This window comes from Cucurbita pepo, chromosome LG11, assembly GCF_002806865.2.
Source record: "Cucurbita pepo subsp. pepo cultivar mu-cu-16 chromosome LG11, ASM280686v2, whole genome shotgun sequence".
NCBI lineage: Eukaryota > Viridiplantae > Streptophyta > Magnoliopsida > Cucurbitales > Cucurbitaceae > Cucurbita > Cucurbita pepo.
In genome coordinates this window covers 1,530,914-1,558,288 of record NC_036648.1, presented here as the reverse complement: position 1 = coordinate 1,558,288, position 27,375 = coordinate 1,530,914, and the positions used below count along the sequence as shown (strand labels likewise).

Below are 27,375 nucleotides of genomic sequence, written 5' to 3'. Positions count from 1 at the left end.
TCGATCCAGCCCAGTGAATTGAGCACTGGGTCGAACCATGGCAGTGGGATTTGGCTCCAATGATGCCGCGTTCTTCATCTCTCCCACATAGAGGCTCATACAATCTCGCGCGAGGAGGCAATGGCGAACGACGAAGAGAGAGTTCTGGAGCACCAGCTGGAGGTTCAATTGCATGAGCAGAGAGAATCTCTCGCCGCCTTGCAAGATGCCTTAGCCTCCGATGCCTCCAATCCGGAGCTTCTCGAGGTACGTTCTTTTGTCCAATATGAATTTCCGTTTGGCTTTGGAGAATATTCATGAGAGGAATGCGTGATCGCCTCTTATTGAATTTGATTATTATTTTTGAAGTTTTGAAGACCTCTGCTTGTTGATTTATTTGAATATAATCTGTTGATGTCAAGGTTCATGAGGAGCTTGTCCAAGCAATTAAAGATGCAGAGGAAGGACTGCTTCACCTTAAGCGTTCTAGGTTACTACGAGAAGCAGATTTGGTGTTGTGTGGTCGTGATAGTAACGCAGCGGAGGATGTTAAGGTGGAGCCTGTTCATTCTACGGATGTCGAACCTGAATCACCAGAGGATCAGAGTTTCGTCGTTGGATCGAAATGCAGATTTCGGCACACTGATGGACGTTGGTATGACGGTGAAATTGTTGGATTGGATGGTTCTAATTCTGCGAAAATTTCTTTCCTCACTCCTACAACTGAAAATATGTTGGTAAGCAATCTGGGACTCTATTCGTCGGCTTTTGCGAAACTGTTAGTTCTAATATCAAATCACTCCTCATTTTGTCTTTTGGATTGTGTTTATGCACATATTATTTTGACTTGAATTTACCGTTTTCTGTATGGTTGTGGCTGTCTTCGGTCTTTTTTTTTTTTTTTTTTTTTTTTTTNTAGCTTCTTCCCTTTAATAGTACCGAGGATCTGTTTGTGCCTACTTACTAGATGAGTTTTATCAAGTGTTGGCAGTGACTTGGGTTTTGATTCACCTAACTAAACTATTGAGCAATCACTATGGTTTTTTCTCACATCATGATACTAATGCCATAACACCACCAAAGTGCAGATATGCAAGTTCTTCTTACAGCAAAGGTGTCGGTTTGGCACTAGCTGCCGCTTATCGCATGGTATGTCATATTCTTTCACGTGGACCATGTAGATCCAACTACTCATTAAGTAAAGCCTTCCTCTCGTTTCAATGGTTGTTCCCACCAGCAATACTATCTTGAGATGCTAGAATGGATTATAAACTCTCTTTAATAAAGGAACCTGCAGAATGAAAATAATGGTGAAGTTCCTGCATAGGTCTAGGACTAAAAATGTTTTCCTTCATAAAGAGTCCAGTATGAAAAAAATGCTGGTGCTGTTCGGTTTTCTTGTCGATGAATCTTCAATCATTTGTATTCCTAATAGAAGAATGTGAGTAAAACTTAGATCTTCTACAACTCGTTACTTCTTATTCCCCGTTGAGACTAGAAACAGTTTTGTTTCTATCAAAAGAAGAATGCAAGAGGTAATGGGGGACTAGTTTACCAATCCTAGAACTAAAGAAAATGGAGATTACACTGAAGAAAAACTGTTAAGGATCTGTGAACTAAGCTATTTCACCTAAGAGGAGAGCAAAGAGAAACTGTCTTGAATTTCTCTTTCTAATATCTTGGAAAATTCAATTGCCACATTGTTATGCATTGGGCAGATGTTTGTGAATATCGCATTTCTAGAACTCCCCTTCAATTCAGCTGTCTCTATGTGATACATTCTAAGACTGCCTTATGTAATGCAAGGTAGTCTTGCCCTTAAACATTTTTGGAAAATACATGTTGCATTGCATTTTAGCTCCATTCCAATAGTACCACATGTATTTCTTTCCCCTTGATTTAATGTTTCCATTTTATTTAAAATGAACTTTCCCTAGTTTTTTATTCACCTTTTTAGAGACTGGTCTTTTTCCTTCCATGTAAAAGAACAGTCAATAGCTAAGCTGCTGTTCTGAACTATATTTGTATGCTTCTGTATATCATTAAAGTCAATAGCTTTGCTGCTATTCTCCATTAGGTTCGTCAACCAATTCGGAGTTTTGAGGAGGAAAGATTTTTTACATTTATTTCTTTGATTAGGTTTTTGTCCTTCTGTATAATGTATATCTTAACAGGCAATAGTTATGCTTTTATTTTCAATTATCTGAGAGAGTTTTTCATGCACAGGAGTTGATATCCCTTTAACCTCTCTTAGGAGATATGCGCCAACAATTTGGAACCAGTCACTGGCAGGGTCCAGTATCTGGGCTCTCTCGTCCAGGAATGGCATTTGGAGGCATGCTGAACTTGAATCTTGGGATGATGCACTACAAATTGCACAAGTTGTTTTTAAAGGTGATGGATCCTCTCAAAAGCTTGGACCGGAGGACATAGCATTATCTGTGCGTGCTCAAATTAGTGATGGAGAAGAAAGTGATTCCAGCTTGGAAAAGTCTGACTCAAGTGATTATGAAGACAACGATTTGCAGGGTTTGGGATTTCTCGAAAGCTCTACCCAGCAGAGGGGCATTCAGATGGAGACCACCATATTTGCAAAATGGGAGAACCATACCCGGGGAATCGCCTCCAAGATGATGGCTAATATGGGCTATCGAGAAGGAATGGGTTTGGGTGCGTCTGGGCAGGGGATGTTAAATCCTATCCCTGTCAAAGTTCTTCCAGCAAAACAATCTCTTGATCATGCTCTAGAATCACAAAAGGAGAACAATACTAACGACGAGAATAATGGCAAGAAACGAAGTAGAGGCGGTAAGAGGAAACGTGATAAGAAGTTTGCTGCAGCAATGCAGGCAGCTAAAGAGCAAGAAGACTCAAGACCTGATGTCTTTAATCTCATCAACAACCACCTTGCAATGCATAATGGAGCACTGAATGATGGATCTGTTAAGAAACAGAAAGATAAAGGTTCAGCAGATGGAAAGAAGGTAGATAGACGAACTCTAATCGCGTACGATGGTGAGGTGAAAGACCTGCGAGTACGAATAGAGAAGCTTGAAGAAATGGTGAACAGAAATAAGAATGAGAAGGTTGTTTTCGAGGCTGCCTTAAGAAAGCTGAACGAGACCCGAAAAGCTTTGGCCGAGGCCGAGGCAGCTCATGCGTCTGCATCAAATGCAGTAACCAGCAGAGAAAAGGAAAAAAGATGGTTGAAGTTTTAGGACTCGACTTGATGTTACTGTATAATGATAGCTCCACCTGTAGAAGATTCATGTCAATCTCTGAAACAGAACCCCACGTGAATTATTGAAGGAAATGGTGTGATGATTTGTGTTTCATGGTGGCTGGCCGTTGGTGTATATTCATCCTAATATGAAGTCCAAATCATAATGTAGGCGACAGGCTGATTCTTGTTCCTTTTTCTCAATTATAACTTCTTATAGTTCGGTCGTTTTTGTTTCTTTTGTGATTTGCATACTTTTTCCTAATAATGTATAAATTACTTTTTGGGATAGGATGAGCATTCTAGTTGAGATATGCACACTTAAGATGGAATTGGTTAAATATGTCATTTCCTACTCCGACAAATTAGAATTTTATTCAATTTTATCGGTTAAACTATTATTTTGATCATATTTGAAAATTTTTGCCCTTTTCACCATCGCACTTTTCTTGTAGCCGATTTTGCGATTGTGTGGCACTCACTTCTTTTCAATAGCAAGTGAGTCAAGTTGATTTGTATTTGCGTTGTAATGCTTAAGTCTCGTGATGCTTAGACTTAAGTCTTTACCCTGATTTGAGAAGAAGGTTTCAGAAAACGGGGGAGCAGAGAAATATTGAGAGAATTTGAAGGCAATGTTATATGACATACAAGCAAAATATAACACAAGGGCTTAAGTAGCATATAACTTTTTCAGGAAGATAACAAACACAAGGGCTAAGTAGCATATAACTTTTTTCGGGTAGGGAGTTGAAGAAATTGATAACTTTTTTCGGGTAGGGAGTTGGAAGAAATTGAGACACTGCCCCAAAATATAGAGCCAAAAATGGAATTCTTATATCAATTCAGTACTCTCAGTTCTCGCTTTCTGAAACGATTTTGAATTATATGATGGTACTGATATCCCAATTTACGTTGATCACATCGTTCTAACAAATTTCATCTAATTCACGTTCTAACAATTTGTTCTCGCGTATTCGATAGAGTACAACTCCGCATCTTCTTCCAACATTTTAAATGTTTAGTTCAAAATTTTGAAATGTTTCAAGAAATATTTAAAAGAATTGATGTAATTTAATAAGTTGGTAAAATTAGTACATATCCCCACCACCGGTAGAAAAACATATATTTGAATGTTGATTTCGGCGACAACTATGAACTGAAGCTTCAGCTGTGCAGGTAGGAGTTAAATGTGCTATTTTCGGTGTCCTCTAATTTGAGAAAGAGAGCTGATATCCCGTTCAGGTACTCATTCCTCTCAATTTGACTCGATTACTTTCTGTTTCTTTGCCTGGGAATAGAAAATTTGGCTACCTATGAATGAGGTCATTGTACTCGGTAGTCGGGACATCGTTTCGAGCTTTGTCCAATCTTTTGTTAACCCATTCTCTAGCCATCAAATTGGGTACCATAGCAGACGTTTACACTTGCAACAATATCCTAAATGGGTATTGGAAATGCAAAGAGTTCCGATCTGCAGACGTACTGTTCGACGAAATGCCGCTGAGAGACTCTGTATCTTGGAATACGATGATCGGGGGTTATATTAACTCTGGAAACTTGGAGAATTCATGGGAAGTTCTTAAATGCATGAGAAGATGTGGTTTGGATCAAGATGAGTACACGTTTGGAAGCATGCTGAAGGGCATTGCTTGTGCTGGTATGCTTGATTTGGGTCAGCAAATACATTCTATGATCATTAAGATGGGTTTTGCTGGAAATGTATATGCAGGGAGTGCTCTTCTGGATATGTATGCGAAATGTGAGAGACTTGAGGATGCATATTTGACATTCCTAAATATATCTAAACAGAACACTGTTTCGTGGAATGCAATGATTGCTGGATATGCGCAAATGGGCGATCGTGAGACTGCGTTTTCGTTGTTAGATTGTATGGAGCAAGAAGGTGAGAAGGTTAATGATGGCTCATTTGCTCCTCTTTTGCCTTTACTAGATGATGCTGAGTTTTGTAGATTAACAAGGCAAGTTCATGGAAAAGTCATAAAACATGGATTGGAATCTGCTAATACAATGTGTAATGCTTTGATCACTTCTTATTCAGAATGTGGATCCCTTGTTGATGCCAAAAGGGTTTTCAATTGTTCGGCTGGCGTTCGAGATTTGGTGTCGTGGAACTCCCTGTTGGGTGCTTTTTTGGTGCATAATCAGGAAGATCTTGCTTTTAAACTCTTCATTGATATGCAAGAACATGGTTTTGAACCAGATTTGTACTCTTACACAAGCATTATCAGTGCTTGTTTCAACAAAGAGCTTAGCAATAATGGGAAATCCCTGCATGGGATGGTCATTAAAAGAGGATTAGAAGAATCGGTGCCAATTTCAAATGCATTGATATCTATGTATCTTAAATCAGACAGTGGTTCAATGAAGGAAGCTTTATGTATATTTGAATCCTTGGAGATTAAGGATCGTGTGTCGTGGAACTCGATCTTGACGGGATTATCACAAATGGGGTCGAGCGAAGATGCCGTGAAGTCGTTTCTGCATATGAGATCTTTAGCAATGGATATTGATCAGTATTCGTTTTCTGCTGTGCTCAAATCATGCTCAGATTTGGCTACCTTTCAATTGGGACAACAATTTCATGTCTTGGCTCTTAAATATGGTATGGATTCCAATGAGTTTGTTTCAAGTTCATTAATCTTCATGTATTCGAAGTGTGGGATTATGGAAGATGCTAAAAGATCATTTGAAGGAGCTTCAAAAAGCTCTTCAATCACTTGGAATGCACTCATGTTTGGCTATGCACAACATGGGCAATGCCATGTTGCATTAGACCTCTTCTCTCTAATGGAAGAGAAGAAGGTGAAAATGGATCACATAACGTTCGTTGCAGTTCTGACCGCTTGTAGCCATATCGGTTTAGTCGAACGGGGCTGCGAATTCTTACGATGTATGGAATCTGTTTACGGCGTTCCTCCACGAATGGAGCATTATGCTTGTGCAGTTGATCTATATGGGCGTTCTGGGCGTCTTGATGAAGCCAAGGCCTTGATTGAGGAAATGCCATTCAAACCGAACGCGATGGTGTGGAAGACATTCTTGGGGGCATGTCGTTCTTGTGGGAACGTTGAGTTAGCTTGTCAGGTTGCAAGGCATCTGCTAGAGATGGAGCCTGAAGAGCATTGCACTTATGTTCTTCTCTCAAACATGTATGGAGATCTAATGAGATGGGAGGAGAAGGCTAAAGTGAAGAGGTTAATGAAGGAAAGAGGAGTTAAGAAAACGCCTGGTTGGAGTTGGATTGAAGTTAAGAACAAGGTTCATGCTTTCATTGCTGAAGATCATTCTCATCCCAGTTGCCAACAGATATACGTTTTGCTGGAAGTTCTTATGGAGGAAATCACAAGAATTGAAGCTACTGCTGATGGTTTTGAGAGTTTTTTGGAGCAGGAAGACCTAAGTTATGCATATGCATAACGTGTGTTTGCTCAAACCGATCAAATTGATTAGATTTGTTAGCACTTGCTCGATTCACGATTTCAATCTCATTTCGTAACTATTTGGTATTTAGTTTTCGTTTTTAAAATATTAAACTTATAGATATTACTTCACAATATGGTTTAATTTTGTGAGATCTCGTAACGATTGAAGAGGGAAATGAAGCATTCCTCACAAGGACGTGGAAACCTCTCCCTAGTAGACACGTTTCAAAATCGTGAAATTAACGACGATACGTAATTGGTAAAAGCAGATAATATTTGTTAGCAGTGGACTTGAGCTGTTATAAATGTACTATCGATTTAATTCTTTTTTCAACCAAAACGATGATATGCGAAATAAAATTAAAACTTTGAAGAACATCCAAAGAGTTAAATCAAAAAATGCTCAAGATAGAGATTAAATCATTTTGTCTATTCTAATATAGTTAAGGAAATAAGACATAATGTATGTATATATGTATATATACATATATATATATATAGATATGTATGTATATATGTATATACAGCATTGAATGCTGTTGTAATTTAGAAGTCGGCTTCACAGTAGAGAATCTTCCCATAACTTTTTGTCCTCCTGTGACAGTCGCACTGCAAACCAACTTTTGCATTTAAAGCGCATTGAGAAACCAAACAAAACCAAACCCAAATCCAAAAAGCTTTAAAATCTCACTGTTTCATTACCAATATCAATACTCTAAAATTCTTTGAAGAACAGTGTATAGTTCATATGCTGCATGCATTTCCTAGATCCATACAAATCATGGTTTTTGTTGTCACATTCAATCAGCAAATACAAATTCCATAAAACTAACACTAAAATGTGTTTGAAATTTGGGTTTTGGTGAAGGCAAAGTCATGTTGGAGCTACTTTATTTCTTCTTCCCGTCCCGACCCTTATCGTGTTTATGGAACAAAAAACTCGACCCAACTACCTACCTGTCCCTTATCGTGTTTATGGAACAAACTTGACCCAACTACCTGTGTCCCAACTACCCTAGGACGAGACTTTGAGCGCCCCATTCTTAGCTCCGAAAACAACTTTTAACACGTAAACTCAACTCAATATGTGGAGGAACTTCTCACAAACCTACCCACCACTAGGGCCACGGCCACCTCTATTACGGCTTGAAGCTAACACTTATAACATTCAACAAGAAAACAGTCATAATATCAAAACACTACCAAACAAATAGATGAAATTACTTTCTCAAGAGAAAAGCATTAAAATTCATTATTGAATATAAAATACTTCTAATGGGCCAAATCGTTTGTAGCCCCACAACTTACTTAACGTTTCAATACAGCTCAACAACCCCATTCCAGACACAGCCCGCCGACGGAAAATCGCCGTCGTGGCTGTAGCCGTCGCCGTCCCCACTGTGTTCAGTTGCTTGGTGAACAGTTCATTTGTAATCATAGAAGTGACTAGCAATTAATTAACACATACTCATTATTTCAACGTCTAATGGAAGTTATTCCCCGGCTCACCTAAAAGGATTATAGACAAAAAAACTTGTGCCGTGTAATCTCAAATGCAGAATAATTCCGATTCAATTTCAGAGGAATTTCAATTAGTGAATAATCTCGAGCATTTTCTTTTTTGTCTGCCAATAATTATCTACAATCGTGAATATGGCTAATACCTTCTATACTTTCCATCTATGGAACTATCATTTTAAGGCTGAATGAAAAATTACTCATGAACTGAGAAAGACTCCGAGATTTTACCGCTAATCGAATCGAATCAGTTGTCGTCGTCGCCAGGTTTGTGGTGATTCACCTTGGCACATGATAATCCACGCGCCAATGTCGGCGCGTCTACGATAGTCGCCGACGACATCTCCATCTGGCAAATCCGGACGGCGCCGAACAGCCTTTCCGGCAACTCCTCCTCCGTTTGCCCCTCCACCAGAAACCCCATATCTACTGTTACGTTGGTAACGTATCCAAGCGCGAGATGCAAAATCGCACTGGCTAACGCTGAGCTCCCCATATCTACATCAATCTCCAAATAATTAGGTCCTCTGTGGTAATTGCACGTCAATGCCTTCCCTAACAAACACGCACTGTAATTTCCTACTGCTTTCTTAACAATCCATGGCCCTTTCACGATCCGATTCACCAATTTCAACCGTTGATTTCTGAATAAATCATCGCCATTAATGAATCGGTGAAGAAGCGAGCCAGATGGAATCGGATCTTCAGTAGCAAAGTAGAACACGGCACTGTACTGATCCTTCCCAGGTACTTGAATATTAACCGCAATAATGAAGCTCTTCATCGACTTACCTACGGCTTGCGCTCTCCTCAACGCTTGCGCGACGCGATTATCAGGACGAGCAAGGACGTTATCAAGCTTGGTACTAGATTTCAGCCAATCAACACCGGCAGGAGAAAGCAGGTAATCGCCAGACGGAGATTTTTGCCGTTTCGCCAAGTAGTTCTTGGAACGAAGAGCAAAGAGGTCGCCCGGCGGCGAGGCCCAACCATTTATCCCCGTCTGAAGGTCGACAAGGCGTAGGGATCCGCCGTTGATCGTCTCGGAAATCCAATCCACCATCGCACCAACCTTCCAGTACTCTTTCCCCTCTCTCTCCCTCTCTCTCTCTCTAAAGAGACTCTCTCTTCTCCTTTTATCTCCGAGTCTGAGAGTCGGGAGTGAAATGCCTCCGAACCAAATGGGGGCAAGAATGGAAATAACTAAAGGCCCCTTATTTTCAATTTAATTACAAGATTGCCATCCATACTTTTTCATCATTATTATCCGCCGTGTTGAGTATTTTATTTGCCGACTTATCAAAATTCAATTAAATTAAATATCTTTATTTATGATAATCCTTTTATTTAAATTAAATATCTTTATTTTTTATAATCCTTTTATTTTTTTTTTATTTTTATTGGTGATTAATTAAATGTAATTAATGAATAAAATTAGTAAAATAATAATAATTAAACAAAAATTAAGAGAATCCACGTATTGAGAATCAAAGAAATTGACTTAAAAATAATAGTTGGATGAGAGAATCATGATAGGACAATAATGGTCCACTTTATGAGTTGGTCGGGGCCCACTTAATCGAGCCCATGCGTTGGAAAATCACCCACTATTCCTCTTTTTTGTTTTTTTTTTTTTATTTTATTTTTTTAGGGTTTAATGGAATATGGATGGTATTGGATGTAAATTCCACAAGTTATTGGGGGTAGATTCGGAAGTTCGGACGGCCTAGAAATTGACGGTGGTGATCGAGACACGTGGGTGGGAAAAGCTCAAGACAATAACAGTCATTAATGACGAAATGTTGAAATTAAATTGCATAATTACTTCATTTATTGACGTAGGATTTGTAGATTTAATTAATATAATTCTATTTGTTTGGCATTTTTTACAAATTTTTATATTTTTTAAATATTAACTATTAATGCTTTTCGCTCCCATTTAAATTCACGTGTATATATTTATATAATAAATTGATAATTTATTAAATTATCGTTTTATTAAAATATTTAAAAACGTTAATATGTCACACAAAATCTATTTGACATGTCAAGTTCGCGTGTCTAAATATTTTAATAAAATACAATTTAATAGCACGTGAATTTTAGGTATAAGTTATATAAATTGTTAGGAGCATTTTGAAAACTTTGCAATAAATAGAGATTAAACTAACTATTTTAAACGTAAAGAAAACTAATAAATCTCTTAAAAGCAACAAAAAAATAAAATGAAAAGAAAAATTGGAGAGCACGTTTGACTCTATTTAGATCGACGGTGAGAGGAGAATGCAAAAGAGCTGATGATCAAAGGGTCAATACGAGTCCACGTGGGCGCATGTGCACGGAGTAATGGTGGGGCAGCCGTACTTTGTATGATATCATATTTGGCGTGATGCAATTAAAAGCTGTCTGCGAATCAGAGCAGGGTTATTTGTGGAAATTAATTTTATATCAATTTTATGGGAAAAAACCCTAAAATTTTTAAAATTTTAAATTTTATTAAAATTATAATAAATATATATATATATATATATATATAATTTAATTTTTTTGTAAAAATTGATAATTTTATATTAATTTAATTTATTAATGTATAAAATTGTGGGTGGTTTGTTATTAGGTGGGGGAGGGGAGAAATGGGGAGGTTGCATTAAATTTGAATCAATTTATTAATGATGGTCAAACCTTGAGATTAGCAAAGAAGTGTATTTTTTATTTCCATAATAATAATTTAAAAAATATATATAAATTTTTTATTTTTTATTTTGGAAAAAAAAACATGTATTTAAAAAAAGGTTATTGGGAATAGTTTTGAGTTGTACATTGAATGTTGTAGCTAAAATGGAAAAATGTAGGCTATATTTAGTATTCTGTTAGGGTTGTTTTTACGATGCCAAATTCGTTACTCGGATGTATTGCCTGCCATTACCAAAACACGTTTATGTTTTTTTTATTATATAAATAAAAATACTAATAAATTTTATATTTTATCTATAAAAAAATCCTACTAAAAGTTTAAATGGTACCTTTAAACTAAAAAAAAGCCTCAAAAATATTTTTATATGGAAGTATTTTATTTCAAAAATATTATTTAATTTTTAACACTGTTTCAAAAATGCCATTGAATTTTAAAAATTTTGATTAATACTTATGATTTTTTTTTTAAACTAAAATTTAAAAATAGTATTAATACTTCATACCTTTTTAATACAAAAACTTCAAAAAAAAAAAAATTAAACTTTTTTTAAACTAAATTTTAAAAATAGTATTAACACTTCCTACCTTTATACAAAAAGTTCAAAAAAAATCTTAATGTTAATATATGGAGGAAATTGTCTTAGACGCTATAAATTATCTCCAAAGTTCTTAATGTTAATTTTTGAGTTTTTTTTTAAATGTGGTTTTAGGATATTTTTAATTTTTTTAAAAAAGATTTGGAAGTATTATTGAAATTTTTAGACATTTTAAAAATTTTAAATATATTTTTAAGTATCACTAAAACTTTTGAATGTAAAATACTTTTAAAAGCTATAAACTATTTTTTAAACCTTTTTGAAAGTTCAGGTTCCAAAACTTAACAGTAATAATTTTTTTTAATTTTTTTTTTAGTTTAAAGATATTTCCTAAATTAAAAAAAATATGTGTAAGAATATTATTGAAAGTTTTGAAAGTTTTTTATATAAAAAGTAAAGTTCACAAGTATTTATATATATATATTCAAATATTTTTTTTGTAAAAAATAATAATATAAACTATGAAAAAAAAAATGGGAAAGTTTTTATTTTATAATTTCTTGTTATGTTTAGGGTTAGAGAGAAGGTTGGGTTTGGCGTCTGTGGCTGTACTGGAAAGATTCTAGTCAAACGCGTTACCTTTTCTGACGTTCCAGAGGAAGCCGCTAAACTATCCTTCGCACAAAGTCCAACACAGATGAAGAGATAATGTATCCAATTTGTTCACGTGTTAATTAAAAGGAGAAGGGATTCAGTTTGATTTGTAGTTACTTCAATTTAATTCAGTTCAAACTAAACACTTTTTAAATCCATCAACTTCAGCAGAGAACCATGGATAGCTCAAATTAATATTCCTTTAGAAATCGATCTGTTTGGCTTAAAATCGGACCTCAAACTCCACTCGAGACAAACTGATCGTACCCCTAATTTTTACCATATTAATAAGAATATGCAATAGAAACTAATACCGACCTATCTTTAAAATTCATGCAATAAGGAAGTACAAGCTTGGGCAAAAACAAAAAAAAACTTTCACACATTGGTTTAAGTAAGAAACACGATCTTTATTGGTATGATCCATTTTAAGGAAACCAAAAGTAAAACCGTGAGCTTATACTCAAAGTGGATGATGTCGGACCATTGTGGAGCTTCATCCATCCTAACAAGTGGTATCTTAACCAAATAAGCTGTGAGTCTCAAAGATGTAGTCATAGTGAAGACGTGTAGTAGAGCTCTATTGAACTAGCAATATACTCTAAAAAAAGAAAAGTTTTCTCGCTAGTGCTGGACAGATAGATGACTATTTAAGGAGAGACTCAATGGTACTTTGTTCGAGAGTAAGATTGTTGGAGTCCGACATCTATATTCCTAAGATCGAATCAAGTAAGGAAAACACTGGAGAAACGAAAAAGAACATAGCACAGGCTTACTTATACTACAGGAATATCTTATCAAGTGCTTTGAATTCAGATGGCTAATGAAGAAGAACAAAAAAAAGTTACGAGAGTAATATACCTGTAAATCGATAGTGGGTCAATAGCAATCGACAATCGCCAACCAGACAAGACTAACATGAAGAAAGCATCTATTGATGCTACAAGTCCTGGGATTTGCCTGAGCTGGAAAAGCAAAAAGTACAAGTCACTATACAAGATTGCTTGGATAGACAGCTAGAATCCCTTTGTAAGAAAGAGCCACTCCCACATTTCTATAAATCCAATTTCTTACCACATATTGCTTCTATTGATGCCATTGAAAAGTGAGAAAATGAGCACAAAGTTTCTTTCTTTTCCTATGCAAATAAGATTCTTCTACCAGTTAGGTATGAACTTTACATGTAATGGAGAAAGCAATAAGCTCTAATTTGCTGCCATAGAGTGAGTCACCACTCACCATTCACCACTACTTGCTAGTGTTTTTGAGGTAAATGGTGCTTTGAAAGTGACAAGCCTTTCAAATAAGGGAACAAAAGACAGCAACTAGCTAAATGGGTAATTTTCTTCCTTCTTTTTGTTGACAAAAGGACAGAATACAAATTCGAAAAGATAGACAAACATATGTTCATGATGATCATGTTGTGAAATGCATTATTGGACATTGATAAAGCTATTTGATGATTGAATAACAATGAAGATTTACAATCAAATTACTACAAACACACTTTAGACATTATATTAGTTGATTTGATGGCCCATTCATCTTCAAGAGAAAATGAGCTGGAAAAAGGTACTTCCACTAATGTATGTTCAAGAGTACAGCTAAAACCAATACCAAAACTAGGAGATTCTGTTTATAAATATATATAAATAAAAAGCACTACACACATTATGAAGAAGCAATGTGTAACAACCCAAGCTCGCTGCTAGCAAATATTGTCCTCTTTGGGCTTTCCCTTTCGAGCTTCCCCTTAAGGTTTTTAAAAGGCATCTACTAGAGAGATGTTTCCACACCTAAGAATGGTTCATTTTACTCTCCAACCGATGTGGGATCTCACACAATGATATTAAAAGCGCTGCACAAGTTCAAGCAAAATTTGACTAGTTTCAAAAGTTTTGTCACTATGCACTAATTCTGCTAGGAATTAATGGAGCTCTCACTCCACAAGAAGCAGCAGCAATCCAGTTCTTCGTGGAACAAGGAGCAGAGCCAGTTACTATTAATGGAGAAATCTACAGCAACGATATTTTCCCCAACTCATTTGTTTTTTCCTTTAGAAGTTTCGATAGTTAAAGTTGTAGTTTATATGTACCGAAAACAGACTCTTCAATAATGGACTCAGAATAAAATGTATTCAATCATTTCTTGACCTGGTGATTCTTCACCTATCGTGATGGAAGCATGCTAATAAACGAAAAACCAAACAAGATTACAGATATATGAACGGATCGCCTTATAATTCTATGAATTGAAAAACCATACAAATCAAATTTAATCTGTAACGAACATTTCCACATTCTTACAATACGAAACTGAGATTCTGAGAGTACATACTGATGGATACTTACAGAGAAACATCGTTACATGGCTTTTGTGACCGCCTCCTCAACATCAAAGACGCTATAATTAACGAATTCGGTTTCACTAAAGTTTCTTTCAGGAACGAATCATACAGTATCTCAGTGTGCCTTCCTCCTCGGAGGTTGTTTTTGGGCTGCCAACTTATAAATCCAATATACCTACAGAAATCAAGAGGAAATGAGCAAACAACAGAGTACAGAGCTTGAATACAATGCAAAAAAACGAAACAAAAATCGGAGTTAGAGAGTACCAAAGCAAAGACATGAGCTGCTATGAGAAGAACAACGATGAAAGGCATTGCTTCGAGGATCCAGGGCCCTGTAGATGACCGTTGCTCGTTCGCCATTTTCACCGGAGAAAGATAGATGAAGAGATTGAAGAATGAACAAGATAAACCCTAAATCGAGGGTTTACAAATTTACAGCCCTACTCAGTCGAACTAGAGAATCCTACCGGTGGTGAAGGGAAGATTAGGGGGCGATCGTGTCGCGGCGGAAAGCATATTTATTAATGGGGGAATATTGAATTTAAAATATATTTTTACGGGAAATTAATTAGCCAATTAAATATTATTGTTGGAGGATGAAAGTCTCACATCACTAATTTAGAAAATGATCATATGTTTATAATCGAAAAAATACTTTCTCTATTAATATGAGACATTGTAGGAAGTCCAAAGCAGAGCTTGAAAGCTTATAGTCAAAGTGGACAATATTATATCATTGTGGAGAGTCGTGTTCATTTAACATTGTATCAGAGCCAAACATCGGACAACATGTCAGCCTTCTTGCTGTTTTCCGAAGGGGTAGACACGAGGCGGTGTGCCAGTAAGGACGCTGGCCCCAAAGGGGATGAATTTGGGGGGCGATCTCACATCGATTGGAAGAAGGAAAGAGTGTCAGCGAGGACGATGGGCCCCGAAGGGTGTGGATTGTGATGTCTTGTCCTCCACTTATGCTCAAAGTGGACAATATCATATCATTGTAGAGAGTCGTGTTCACCTAACAATTATCACAAAATAAAAATAAAAGCTTTCTATATTTTCCACTAGACAGTTAAATTGAATTTATGAAAGATTTATTATATATAAAATTAAAAGCTGAAATATTTTTAAAAGTTTGTAGAATAAAAAAATAAAATCATTTTTTAAACAGATACGAAGGAAAAGAAAAGCGGCGCGAAACGTAGCGTTTTTCTCATTTCTTCAGCAAACCACCCGCGCCTTCTCACTTCCTTCTCCCACTCTCTGCAGGTACAGGTTCGAACAATGGTGGAAGAAGATTCATCGTTGATGGATTCTATGATCTCTTGTTGCATTGCTTGTTCTTTTGAATCACTAGCAGATAAGGAACGTGGTTGCGCGCTTCAAATGCCACCGCCTGGTCACTCCGGCCTACTGAGGTACCTTCTTGTTTCATTTCACCACTATTACTTGCATTTTCTTATTCTTTTGTGCTCCTGCGATGTGTGCCTGGTGATTTTTAGGAGGTGTATGAAAGTGAGAATCACTCGAAAATTCCACTAGAGAGTAGAGAACGTACTTCGTTATCGGCGACCTAAGAAATCTTAGGATCTTTCTCTGTTTCTTTTCCTGTTAATCACGCTATTCTACTGTTTTTTCGGTAATTGATACTTCTCTTGATTGGATTGATTGTATTTCCTTTGGTTTTTCTTTAATTAGATCTGCGGGAGCTACATTTTGACCTTCCGACTTGTACCAGGTAAAGAACAACTTCGGTTAAGGTAGCTTTTGTGGACTTCTGTTGTTCTTCTATTCCCAATCGAGTTTCTGGTAATAGCTAATTTGAGGAAATTTCGACTAGCTAAGATTATCTTGATCTATATTTTACCCCCACCACACCGCCAAACAAACAAAAAAAGCCGCAGATTACGAGGCGTGAAATGTGAATTTAAGAATTAGGATCTGCAATCGAAAATTTCATGTTCGTTCCATAAATCATTCATTGAAATGAAAATAGGGACCTAACTGAAAATTTGAATGCAGATTTATTGATCGTCCTCAGATATCTGCCTGCATTTGGAATGACATAATATTTCTCGTTTGTTGGGTGGAATTGGCAATCGGGATGTTTTTGGTTGAAGTGTGGTGCTGATTTTGTTTGTTCTTGAACTGCAAAATATCTGTGGTTAGTTGCTTCGTTTGAATCCTAGATTTAAGGTTGAAAATGTGTTTTCTTTCACTTACTGAACTTATATCTAACCGAACTACTTATGTTGGATTATGCTATCTTTTTTCACATCCTCTTAATTGTTTAACCATGTATGGAACTAAGATCCATATTTTTCTATTTGGGATTGAATCAATTTATCTAGCCTTGGAGTCAAAGAAATAGGATGCCCGATTTGTTGTTAACTTGGGATAAATCATCCGCAAAACTTATATCTGTGTAGAGGTTTTCAACGTTACAATGTTATTGCTACTAAGTGCAAATATATGTTGGAGGAAAGTGAATCAATCGATCACAGTTAACTGTTAAATGAATTCATTCTTATCTGCCTCGGGGATTGCCCCATCATTTCCATTTCATTTACCATATATGTTAGTATATAACCATTTTACACTTCAATTTCAATTTCTAAATTCTGCATTTCTGCTTCCTCTGCAGATTTTACGCCATGCCACTGATTTTGCAAAATGCATATCATTGGGATATTTGCAAGGCATTCAAGCTCTGAGAAGACAAGATGTTTATCTGTTGACGAACTTGTTTCACCAAAACTCGTGAGTGGAGGCTCATATTTGACGAACTTGTTTGTCTTGTTTTTCTATCATGCAGCAAGTACTTTGTCTTTGCGAAAGAATGTAGTAGTGAAAGACATATATACGCAAGGAGGCGGGCACATGCTTTAGATATCTGGCTGTCTTTTTAATTTTCTGTTTGTATTTCGCATTTTCTGATTTTATTTTCCTAAATCTGAACTACGTTTTAAGAGGTCTGCCAGCTTTCTTTTTTCTTATCTTAACTACAAAAAAATTGTTTCTGGTTGCAGCCATTTCTTGACAGACTTCCGAGTTAGGTGAGGAACCCCTTAGGGATCTTCTTCAACATGCCAGCAGTTGTCACGGCAAACGAGGTTCTTTTTCTTTCTCTCTCTAAAAAAGGTTAAAGGGTGTTTGAAATTGACTCTCATGGAATGATATTGTCTACTTAGCTCCGAGATTTGTAGGTACCTATGAGTAACAGCCTCTCCTAATCGAGGCTTGACTCATTTTCTGGAGCCCTCAAACAAAACACACTATTTGTTTGACATTTTAATCACTTTTGACTACACCTTCAAGACTCAAACTTTGATACCATGTTAGAAAGCTCGATTCTTCACAATAGTATGATATTGTCGACTCCGAGTAGAAGCTCTCATGGTTTTGTTTTTGGTTTTCCCAAAAGGCCTCGTATCCATGGATATGTATTCCTTACTTGTAAACTCATGATCAACCCCTTAATTAGCCGACGTGGAACTTCTCTCCCAACAATCTTCAACAAAGGGTACGTGTTTTTCTTCTTTACGACGCCATTTGAACAGTTGATATTGTTCTGCTGGATGAAGTTTTTGGGTGCTCGTCGGGTGGGAAGCAACAGACAATATCTGAGGTTTGTTCAACTCAGCTCTACAGATTTGATTCAAATAATATCTGTATAAACCAAAGCATCTTGAATTTGTTAGGGTGATGGACAATTTGGTGTAATTTTGTTTGTAGAATCATGCTATGCTGGAAAGAGCCGTGAAGCAATAAAGTTGGCACCACAAGTGTGGACGGCTATGTTTATTCGCATGGCGTTAATGCCCGAGGTTCGTAGTTTCTCTCTCGACGTCTTTTCAAGTTTTTCAAATATTTGATTTTCTTAAGTTATACATGGTTAATCCTACTAATTATTTATAATTATATTAAAATTATTTATTTGAGCATAATTATTAATAGGCTAAATAAACTCAAAAACCTAAAATTTAATACATATTATTTATAATATACTTATTAATGAGTGAAAATTATGTTAAATTTTAAGGCCTATTATTATTTTATTAATAAATAATTACAATAGTATAAGATTTGTAAAAATATCTATAATTTATAAGAATATCACATTTAGAAGGATTTACTTTACCATATATAACATTTGATTTTTGAAATATAAATTAACTAAATATTTATAATTAAGAGTGGATGTCATTTTATTAAAACCATTTATTGAAGGATAATTATTAAAATTTATGGCATTAAACTAAAATTTAATTAGTTAAAATTATTTTAGTACTCTAACTTAATCTTCGGTTAATTATTTAAAATTAAATAATATATTAAAATTATTAAAAATACTTTATTTATATAAAATTCTGATAACATTTATAAGTAACAAATATATTTATTTAAGTTCTAGACATTTTAGTGTGGACAAATCTTTAAAATAAACCGCCCTATGAGTTTCTTACAAATCTCTAGAAGTGTAAATCAAACCTTCGTAACCCCATAGGTTGGGGGCTTTATTTGAATTTTGGAGGAAATTTTTAATTCCATTAAGAGTTTATTAATAGAAGCATTAGTAATGGATTAGCAAAATTTTAGATTTATATAACCTAATTCATGCTCGATAGGTGGCCGCTAGGATGATAAAAATAAAAATAAAAATAAAAAAACAATCATTTTATTAACTAAATTCTTAAGTGTACAAATTATTTTTTATGACCAACCTTCTAGTATCCACTTTAGTTGCAATTATTATTATAGTATGGTGCCCTGCCCCCAAGATGCCCCACACGTCCTGAGCCGTACCTTGAACATGTGCCCATGAACACTTCGTGTTTGGGTGCAGGCATGGTGACGCTGGGTCTCTCATGTCCCTACCAATCCTGGCATTTGCGATGGTTTTTTTGGGTATTTTTAGTCACCTGCAAAGTGTGACAATAAATTAGTTTGGTTTAAACGGGTAAGTTCAGGGTTATATTTTTTGTGTTACTTCCGTTTATTTGTCTTATTCTTACCCTTAAAATTCAGTTTTAACTATAATCTTCCCAAGTAAATAAATAAATTCGCTTGGTTAAAAAGTCGGAGAAGAGTAGTTTTATTTAGTTATTTTTTAGCTATATCATGAAAATGTTGAACACAACTCTAGGTGTGAAACACTTGCACTCTTTATTAATACCAATCGCGAAGAGAATACAAGATACTTGTAGAATACTATACTTTTTATTGTTTTTGAATTTCTTGGATGAAAAGCTAGGTAGGCTGGAGGGGTATTTATATTGAGCGTAGCAATCTAGACCTAACAAATCTAAATCTTTTTTCTAAAATATCTAGATCTCTCTAAATCTCTAGGTATCTTTTCCTAAAATGACTAGTACAGAGTTTGACTCTATTGTTCTATTGTGCTAGTGATGATATTATTTAAGGTTTAAATTGATACAACTTCCAAAATTTAACAATATGTTAGATTGGATTTGAACATTTAGCCTTGCAATCAAAAGTATAAGTTGACTAGCGGGTCGAGATTAGATTTGAACATTTAACCTTGTGGTTATGTAAGGTAATTTTAACTGGTCGAGAGTATACGTATTTATTTAGGTTTGATTAAACTTTTTTTTTTTTCTCGCCTTGTCAGCCTTATCCCCAATTAATATGGGGGAGAATCCTGGTAACCTTGCAATGTTTAACCCCAAAAAAACAAAATAGAAGACAAGGCCACCAAATTAGGTAGAATTAACTTGGTCTACAAGAAACCAGGAAAAAATGCAGCACCCTTATTGCTTTATCAATTAATTAGTTCACATGGGATCACATCTTCTCTGGAAAAAGAAGGCCCACTTTATTATGGTAGGATTGAAGCAAAAGTTGTAGCCAGTTATACAATAATTGTAAGACAACGTGAAGAAGGCAACAAAGAAAGTTTGTTGCTTTGTCTCACTCAATCGTAGTCCCTTTGCAGCTCATCAAATCCAAATTCGCATCAAAATCGAAGTCTTGAGTACCACGTATCCAGACCTTCTAGTAACGTTTAATTTAAATTTATAGCTATCACTTATTAATAGTTGAAATTTATGATATTCATTTGAATTCTACGACCCTCTAGTTGAGTTGAGTTGAGTTAATTAATCTTTTATTTGTAAGATCACATATGGGTTGGAAAAAGAACAAAACATTAAAGTGTAGAAACCTCTCTTAGTAGATACTTTTTAAAAAATTTGAAGACAAGCTCGAAAAGTAAAACCTAAAAAAGACAATATTTGTTATTGATGGGTTTGGACATTTACATTATTATTTAATAAACTTTTTTCTTCAATTTTTTCGAAAAAAAGAAAAACATGTCAATTATGACTTAGTTTTAGTGATATTTATTATGGGAGATTCTTTATAAAAACAAAAATATATTATAAATTAACGGTGCTTACTTCAACAAAATTGAAAAATAAAAATAATAGGAAAATTTAGAAGACCTTTTTGACCAAAATCTGAAAGATTTTCGTTACAAAAAGTAAGGGAAAAAGAAAAAAGCAAAAGATTCAGTGCTACAAAAAAAAGAAGAGTTGTACTTGATCCAACGGTCAGATTTCGTGGATCAAAACCTACTTTTCAACCCCCCGACTATTCTTCTTCCTTCGTATTTACACAAACTTTTTTTTTTTCCCTTTTTATAATTATTAATAAATTAAAAAACTTAGAATGACGGAACGACGCCGTATCCACTCACTCGGTCAACCTCGAGTTCGATGTCCGTCCTTTTGGCGAACCGTCCTTTGATTCGAGGTCGCGTCTCGGCGTACGCCTTACGAGATGCGTATCGAATCGTCTTCTCGAACTTTCTGTTCTTCCTCTTCTCTCTGTACCTCAACACTCTCGCTTCCCGATCCGCCGGCGAGATTTGCAGCGGTTGAATCGACGATTCCGTTGACGGTTTTGTGTACGGATTTGATACATCCGTCATTGCGTTACCGTCTGGCACGACTCCAACCTCGACTGACGAAGATGATACCTGATGGTGAAGAACATGTGAGATCGATGTTTCAGATTAATTCGTATTTAGATTTTGGATGAGAAACTGAGCGGAAGAGAAACAATGACTTACGCTGTGACTGATTGACTGTGGATTGAAACCGTACGGGAACGATTTGGCGCCGGGGAAGTCTATGTTGAAGCAGCGATCGTTAACTGATGAGAGATGGACGCCTTTGGTCTGATCAGGAACAACTCCATCGGCACCAGAGCTATTTTGCTCTTGCGCTTCCAATTTCGGATCCACATGGCCGTAATCCAGATCTAGGTAAGGATCCATTTCTGGAAACTCAAACTTCCCCGAGTTTAAATCTGGACTTTCGATTGCCTTAGGGTTAGGGTTCGGAAGAAGCCAGGAAGCAGCCTCGGCCTCTTCTCTACTGACATCAGCGGCATCGGCGTCGACATCGGAGAAGTAGCGGTCATCGAGGAAGTTGATTGCAGCGCCAGGCTTGACGGCGAGGGAGTTCTCAGAGTTGGAGGTATCGTAGAACGGCGTGACAGGAACTCGCTCGTGACGGCGTGCGAGGGGATTAGCAGAATGAATATCGTGGTCACAAGCGAGGCAGAGAGCAGCGGCATCCGCCTTGCAGGTAACATGAGCAGGAGCTTGCTCACAGACTTCACAAAGCCAAACGCGAGCATGGCGAGAGGCGAGTTTGTTGGCTGCGTGAACTTCGGAATCACAGCCAAGGCAAAGGAAGGCAGAGTCGGCTCGGCAGAAGAGAGTGGCGGTGGCGGACTTACACGAATCACAAAGCTTCGAAGCCATACTTCAATGGCGGAAAACTGAAAATGGTATGTAAAGTCTCTCTCTGTTCTCTCTCTCTCCCCTTCGGTTCTATACTATTCTTTTGGGAAGTCATGCGTGTTAGAGTCTATCCGGTGGGGCCGACGAAATCCAGTCACGGACGAATAAAGCATCACCACGTGGCCCAGCCTTAGCCATAGAAACAAAAAGCATTTATCGCGTTCAGTGTAGGGGGAAATTAATAAATTTTTAGGGGTTTAAAATCAAAGGATTTTTTTTTTCATCATTTTTCGATGAGGCCAAGCAAAAGTTAAGGGTGAGGTCCACGTCACGATGTGTACACGTGTTTTGGCTTCTTTACTCCATTAATTTTTTTTTTTATTTCAAACCTATTTTCTAAGCTTACAATATTGTTTTCCTTAAATTAATAAAAAAAATCTTAAATTTTTTTTAAAAATATGAAAATATTATTTTATTTTACAAATACTTTTAAATTTTTTAAATTTTATTCAATATTAAAAAAATTAAAATTAACACTATACCCCCTAATAAAAAAAATTACAAATGGGGCATTAAATTTGGTAAGCAAAGTAGCTAAAAAGTTGGTGAAAATTAATTTATATGGTAATTAATGAAATGGGGAATAAAAGTAATTTATCATTACATTAATTAATTTATTTATTTATTTATTGAATTGAGATAAACCGAAAAAAAACATATAATAATAAATAATTTATAATTTTCTTTTACATAATAATGGCGTCAAAGGAGTCTAAAAATTAAAATAATATATGAACGACACGTGTATTAATTTATCCATTGAAATAGAGGTTTTATTTTTAGTCCAATTATATAATTCAAAGACAAATATCGAAAATTTTGAATAATATTTAATAGTCTATTATAACTTAATCGAATAAGAAAGGTGGGACCGGCTTTTTCTAGAGCCTTCTACCGGCCCAAGCAACGGCCCAAGTCTTGGCTTTGTTCGTGGGCCTCGGCCCAATGAAAACATGTTGGGCTCCACTCCTAATGTCCGTTGTTGAAACTCGTTTCAAATAGGGAAATATTTAGATAATTTTGTGCTGATTTTTAAAATAAATAAATTTGAGAAGATATATATTTATTTTATAAGCATTTTAGTTAAATTTTTTAAATAATATTTTATTTTATTCTCTCCTTTTTTTTTATCACAAAGCATTTTTAATATTTCTTCATTAAATATTCAAGTCAAAAGTATTGCTTTACAATTTTTCTCCAAACTACTTTAAAGTGTTCTCTTACTTTTCCTTTTTCTTTTTTCAAAAATACTTTTGTATTAATAAATGTACAAATTTTATTTTTAGGAGAAAAATATAATTATATATATACACACAATACATACGTGTGTATATATATATATATATATTACGACCAAAAATAAATAAATTTTTAAATTTTTTAACTCTCTTCTTTACAAACTAGGTTTGTTGGGCCAAGATATTGTATTGAGTCTAATAGTCTCGATCCTGCTTAATACCTTTCTAAATTCCTCTGGGTCGGGTTATCTCTTCCCTATACGACGTGTGGAATCCCGAGTTACCCATTCGTTGGTTTATATTTTAGTTTTATCTTTACAAAACACGCGTATTACATATACTATTAATTAGTCTTAAAAAATAAAAAATAAAAACTTAATATTCTCGCATTTGTCATATATTAATTAACATGAATATAATTCACGTGATTAAACGTACAAAATTAGTCATAACCTCGATTATTTGTCATTATTTATAATATCATAGTCGTCATTTTACGTCCAAACAACTTATATTCTCGTTCTCTCACACTTTATATTATTCGTTAATTATCTCATGTGTTAATATGATATTATACCATATGCTAAAAATTTAATGTTCCCAAACCAAATTCATTGAAATCATCACTTTTGGGGTTATATATGGTGATACGGCGCCGTATCGCCCCACAAACAATCTACCAACACTTTTGGCCTACATCGTCCACTAAAAAACGGACACGTGTCTCCTTATTTTATTTTTCTTTTATAATCGAGTTTGCTCCAATTTGAAGAATATATTTCCCGGTCATTTTCTTTGCTTTATTCTATTTTTATTACCTTAAATAAAATAAAAGGAAAATAAATTTAAAAAATATCTAAATAGAACTATATATTGGAAAAGGAAATTATTCCGTATATATTAAATATTATATATTTAACATATCAAATTCATTTTATTCTAACAAACTTAATATATAATTAAATTAATGATGGGAATCTGATGTTTTAGAAGTTAATAAATATTTTTATTATATTATTATTATCTGCATAACAAAAAAAAAATTGTTTTTTTAATAATTAGTAATGTGTTAATGTCTAATTACGATAAATAATAAGGTAATAAAAAGGTAGAAAATGTCATCTTAAACACGTGTAAATATTCACTTCAACAATTATTATAAGTAAAAAAAAAATCAAATTTACCGTATAATTTTTAACTATAGTGTAATAATAAATAGGTAATTCTAATCAATTACGGGTATAATCTAAATTTGATAAAATTTATAAGAAAAAATTATATGTTTCCAGATAATCATTTTATATAATTATTTACTAAATTATCCAATGGATTATTTTTTTTCTCAATATAGCCTAAAAAAGAAAATTTAAATTCTGCCCAATTTTTTTTTTTTAAAATTATTTTTTTCCCATTAAAATAGCCTAAAGAATTTACCAAAAATATAAAAATAATAAATAAATAAATAAATAAAACTCCTGTTTATTTAGCTTTTTTTCTCTTTTATAATAAGTTAAAAAAAAAAAAAAAAAAAAAAAAAGAGAGAGAACCATTAAAAAAGGGTGATGTGATTTAATTTAAAATTAAAGTGTTGTACCCAAACTATTTATTTATTTCCCTTTAATTATTACTACACAATTAAACATAAAAATAAATAAATAATTTAAAAAAAAAAAAAACCCAAAAATTAAAATTCATCAAAACTTTATCACTTTCTCTCTCTAGAATTTACATCCAAATAAGCAAAACTCCACACCCAAAATTGGAAATTTTTGCATTAAAATAATAATAATAATAATATAATTTGGAGTTGTTCACTCAGCTTCTTCATGTTCTTCACGGCAACCCATTTCCTTAACTTTCTCACAATTTCCATTTTGAAGGCTATGAAGCTTACCGGAGGAAGCATTAGAGTGGCCGGAAAATGAGGAAAGTTTCGGCGTTACCGGCGTCGCCAAGAAACTCGGATTCCGGTCTCCGGCCATAATCACCAATATCTTCTCTTCGTAAACCTTCGCTTCTTCCTCCTTAATTTTCTCCTCCTCCTTCTCCGCATTATTATTGTCTCTATTTCCGCTCTCTAAATCTCTTTCCTCCGATTGCACCGCCAGTTTCCAGTACGAGCACGCCAGAATCAGCAGCGCAAACGCTATTAGACCCAGCATCGCCGCCAGCCCTCCGAACAGGTACGGCACCGGCGAGTGCCATGGTACCCGCTGCGAGACCGGCGAACTCACCGGCGAGGAGGGTGAAATGCCTCTCATACCCTCGGATATTTAATTTAATTTAATTTTTTTTTTTCTTGAGGATGTGAAGCGGGGAAAGCGGAGGGGTGGTATTTATAGGCGGTGAAAGGTTGGGCGGGCAGCAGCGGGTGACCGGTGCCGCTTTTTTTAGTTAAAATAGTACAAAATAACTGTGAACTTTTAAATATAATTCTTTAAATAATTTATTATATTTTTTAAACTATCAAATTATTTTAAATTCATATGCAAAATAATTTATAAAAATAATGATGAAATTAGTTTAAATTATATTCATCAAAGTTTTTAATTTCAAAATTCAAAAATTGAATATCGTGAAAACATTAAAAAAAAATCCAATAAATCAAATTATTATTATTATAGTTTATATTTATTGTTATTTTATTTTAGTAATTATGTAATTAAATTTTTTTTTTCTAAAAAAAAAAAGAAGCAGACTCGATTCGGACCCTTTTAATCCGGAAGCCACGTCATCAGCGGCACACAAGATGGGACCCACTTCGCAAAGGAAAAAATACTCTTTTTTTAATTTTCTTTTTCTTATTTATTTTCGTGATGTTTTATTTTTAAAACATTAAAGTCAATCGAATCGTAATTATTTATTTATTAGAATCTAAAATAATGGCATCCATGTACGACGTCGTTTTGCTGACTTCAAAAACGACAGAAAATAAATATAAATATTATTTATTTATTACCATCTCTATGATAACGACGTCGTTTTTCTCCCTTAAACAAAAAACGACAGAAAACAAATAAATAAATATATATAATGTTTGAGACATTATGATAAGTATGACGGGAGACGTAGCATGATGCTCGAATCAGATACAAACTTGTCAACCGTAATTAAAATATTTTTATTAATAGAAATATATTCCTTATAAATAAATAGCACATTGCATCACTACCCCTTCAAATCTAATCACATTTTATTCTCTCCATTTTTTAATTTTTTTACATTAATTGTCGTATTCTATCACATGATATTAATGTCAATTAGCTCTAAAATAAGTATATTTTAAATTTTAATATATAGTTAAACGTAGATAATTTAATGGGTTATGGAATTATTCTCTATTAACTTTAGAAGACATTCGAAATTTAGTGGAAAAATTAAAAGAATGTGAATATTCTTAAGTTGCATTTGTTTTAACGTGGCAACATCAGGGGTATTTTCGTCTATTATAATAGCATGAAATATTATGCATGCCCACTTAGTAGATCATAATAAGATTCCATTTGGATCTCTTTTTAATGGCATTATTGCCAAATAACTTTAGCTCAAGGTAATTATTAATGTAATTTCAGGCAATAAAGCGATCCGTAATTTTATTATTATTATTTTATTTTAAATTGGAATATATTGGACTTCCTTTATGTCCCCTTGCGTTACTTTGTATAAAATAAAATAAAGTTTGATTTGATGTATGTTTGTTTTGGGATGAAGGGAAATAAAATTTGTCGTGTAGTTCATATTCCTCAGATTTTAAAATTACTTTGCAAGTAAAAGTTTATTCGCCGCATATATTGTTCGTTTTAGTTTGTTACGATTTTAAAACATGTCTGACAGGGAGAGATTTCCACACAAAATGTTTCGCTTCCCTCTTCAATTGATGCGAGATCTCACAATCCACTTCATTAGCGTCCTCGC

General features: G+C 34.6%; 5 protein-coding genes and 2 long non-coding RNA genes across 11 annotated transcripts; 3 read left to right on the top strand and 4 right to left on the bottom strand.

Annotated features, from left to right (window-relative positions):
* Window positions 1-96: 96 nt before the first annotated feature.
* On the top strand, window positions 97-3,490 carry LOC111806074 (zinc finger CCCH domain-containing protein 22-like). Its single transcript, XM_023691423.1, has 4 exons — window positions 97-246; window positions 402-716; window positions 1,068-1,128; window positions 2,206-3,490. The coding sequence occupies exons 1-4, from the start codon at window positions 121-123 to the stop codon at window positions 3,195-3,197; spliced, it is 1,494 nt and encodes a 497-aa protein (XP_023547191.1). The 5' UTR covers window positions 97-120; the 3' UTR covers window positions 3,198-3,490.
* Window positions 3,491-4,318: 828 nt separating this feature from the next.
* Window positions 4,319-6,730, top strand: LOC111806073 (putative pentatricopeptide repeat-containing protein At3g25970). 2 transcript variants are annotated; one of them, XM_023691422.1, is made up of 2 exons: window positions 4,319-5,102; window positions 5,259-6,730. In XM_023691422.1, the coding sequence occupies exons 1-2, from the start codon at window positions 4,517-4,519 to the stop codon at window positions 6,635-6,637; spliced, it is 1,965 nt and encodes a 654-aa protein (XP_023547190.1). In that variant the 5' UTR covers window positions 4,319-4,516; the 3' UTR covers window positions 6,638-6,730. The 2 variants fall into 2 exon arrangements, with proteins under 2 accessions (XP_023547190.1, XP_023547189.1); XM_023691421.1 differs by having other exon boundaries at window positions 4,319-6,730.
* Window positions 6,731-7,051: 321 nt separating this feature from the next.
* On the bottom strand, window positions 7,052-9,289 carry LOC111806072 (protein ENHANCED DISEASE RESISTANCE 2-like). 4 transcript variants are annotated; one of them, XR_002816738.1, is made up of 3 exons: window positions 8,392-9,289; window positions 7,345-7,406; window positions 7,052-7,262 (listed from the first exon to the last, which is right to left on the bottom strand). XR_002816738.1 is itself a non-coding variant. In XM_023691420.1 (2 exons), the coding sequence occupies exon 1, from the start codon at window positions 9,221-9,223 to the stop codon at window positions 8,408-8,410; it is 816 nt and encodes a 271-aa protein (XP_023547188.1). In that variant the 5' UTR covers window positions 9,224-9,289; the 3' UTR covers window positions 7,052-7,262; window positions 8,392-8,407. The 4 variants fall into 4 exon arrangements, 2 of the variants coding, with proteins under 2 accessions (XP_023547188.1, XP_023547187.1); XR_002816737.1 differs by having other exon boundaries at window positions 7,052-7,251; XM_023691420.1 differs by lacking the exon at window positions 7,345-7,406.
* A 3,056-nt stretch (window positions 9,290-12,345) lies between these two features.
* On the bottom strand, window positions 12,346-14,901 carry LOC111806071. Its single transcript, XR_002816736.1, has 3 exons — window positions 14,659-14,901; window positions 14,396-14,566; window positions 12,346-13,009 (listed from the first exon to the last, which is right to left on the bottom strand). It is a non-coding gene; the product is annotated as an uncharacterized LOC111806071 (long non-coding RNA).
* A 707-nt stretch (window positions 14,902-15,608) lies between these two features.
* On the top strand, window positions 15,609-17,645 carry LOC111806070. Its single transcript, XR_002816735.1, has 5 exons — window positions 15,609-15,809; window positions 16,090-16,129; window positions 16,414-16,555; window positions 17,036-17,151; window positions 17,421-17,645. It is a non-coding gene; the product is annotated as an uncharacterized LOC111806070 (long non-coding RNA).
* A 3,189-nt stretch (window positions 17,646-20,834) lies between these two features.
* Window positions 20,835-22,244, bottom strand: LOC111806065 (zinc finger protein CONSTANS-LIKE 4-like). The gene is made up of 2 exons (XM_023691413.1): window positions 21,485-22,244; window positions 20,835-21,391 (listed from the first exon to the last, which is right to left on the bottom strand). Exons 1-2 carry the CDS (start codon window positions 22,181-22,183, stop codon window positions 21,077-21,079), a joined length of 1,014 nt encoding a protein of 337 aa, XP_023547181.1. The 5' UTR covers window positions 22,184-22,244; the 3' UTR covers window positions 20,835-21,076.
* A 2,900-nt stretch (window positions 22,245-25,144) lies between these two features.
* On the bottom strand, window positions 25,145-25,755 carry LOC111806068 (protein GLUTAMINE DUMPER 5-like). Its single transcript, XM_023691416.1, has one exon. It carries the CDS (start codon window positions 25,719-25,721, stop codon window positions 25,272-25,274), a length of 450 nt encoding a protein of 149 aa, XP_023547184.1. The 5' UTR covers window positions 25,722-25,755; the 3' UTR covers window positions 25,145-25,271.
* Window positions 25,756-27,375: the final 1,620 nt, after the last annotated feature.

Coding starts and splice junctions, on each gene's coding strand:
- LOC111806074 (XM_023691423.1), top strand. CDS start 121: ATGGCGAACGACGAAGAGAGAGTTCTGGAGCACCAGCTGGAGGTTCAA. Junction 717..1,067: donor CTACAACTGAAAATATGTTG/GTAAGCAATCTG, acceptor ACCAAAGTGCAG/ATATGCAAGTTCTTCTTACA. Junction 1,129..2,205: donor TAGCTGCCGCTTATCGCATG/GTATGTCATATT, acceptor TTTCATGCACAG/GAGTTGATATCCCTTTAACC.
- LOC111806073 (XM_023691421.1), top strand. CDS start 4,517: ATGAGGTCATTGTACTCGGTAGTCGGGACATCGTTTCGAGCTTTGTCC.
- LOC111806072 (XM_023691420.1), bottom strand. CDS start 9,223: ATGGTGGATTGGATTTCCGAGACGATCAACGGCGGATCCCTACGCCTT.
- LOC111806065 (XM_023691413.1), bottom strand. CDS start 22,183: ATGGCTTCGAAGCTTTGTGATTCGTGTAAGTCCGCCACCGCCACTCTC. Junction 21,392..21,484: donor CACAGTCAATCAGTCACAGC/GTAAGTCATTGT, acceptor CTTCACCATCAG/GTATCATCTTCGTCAGTCGA.
- LOC111806068 (XM_023691416.1), bottom strand. CDS start 25,721: ATGAGAGGCATTTCACCCTCCTCGCCGGTGAGTTCGCCGGTCTCGCAG.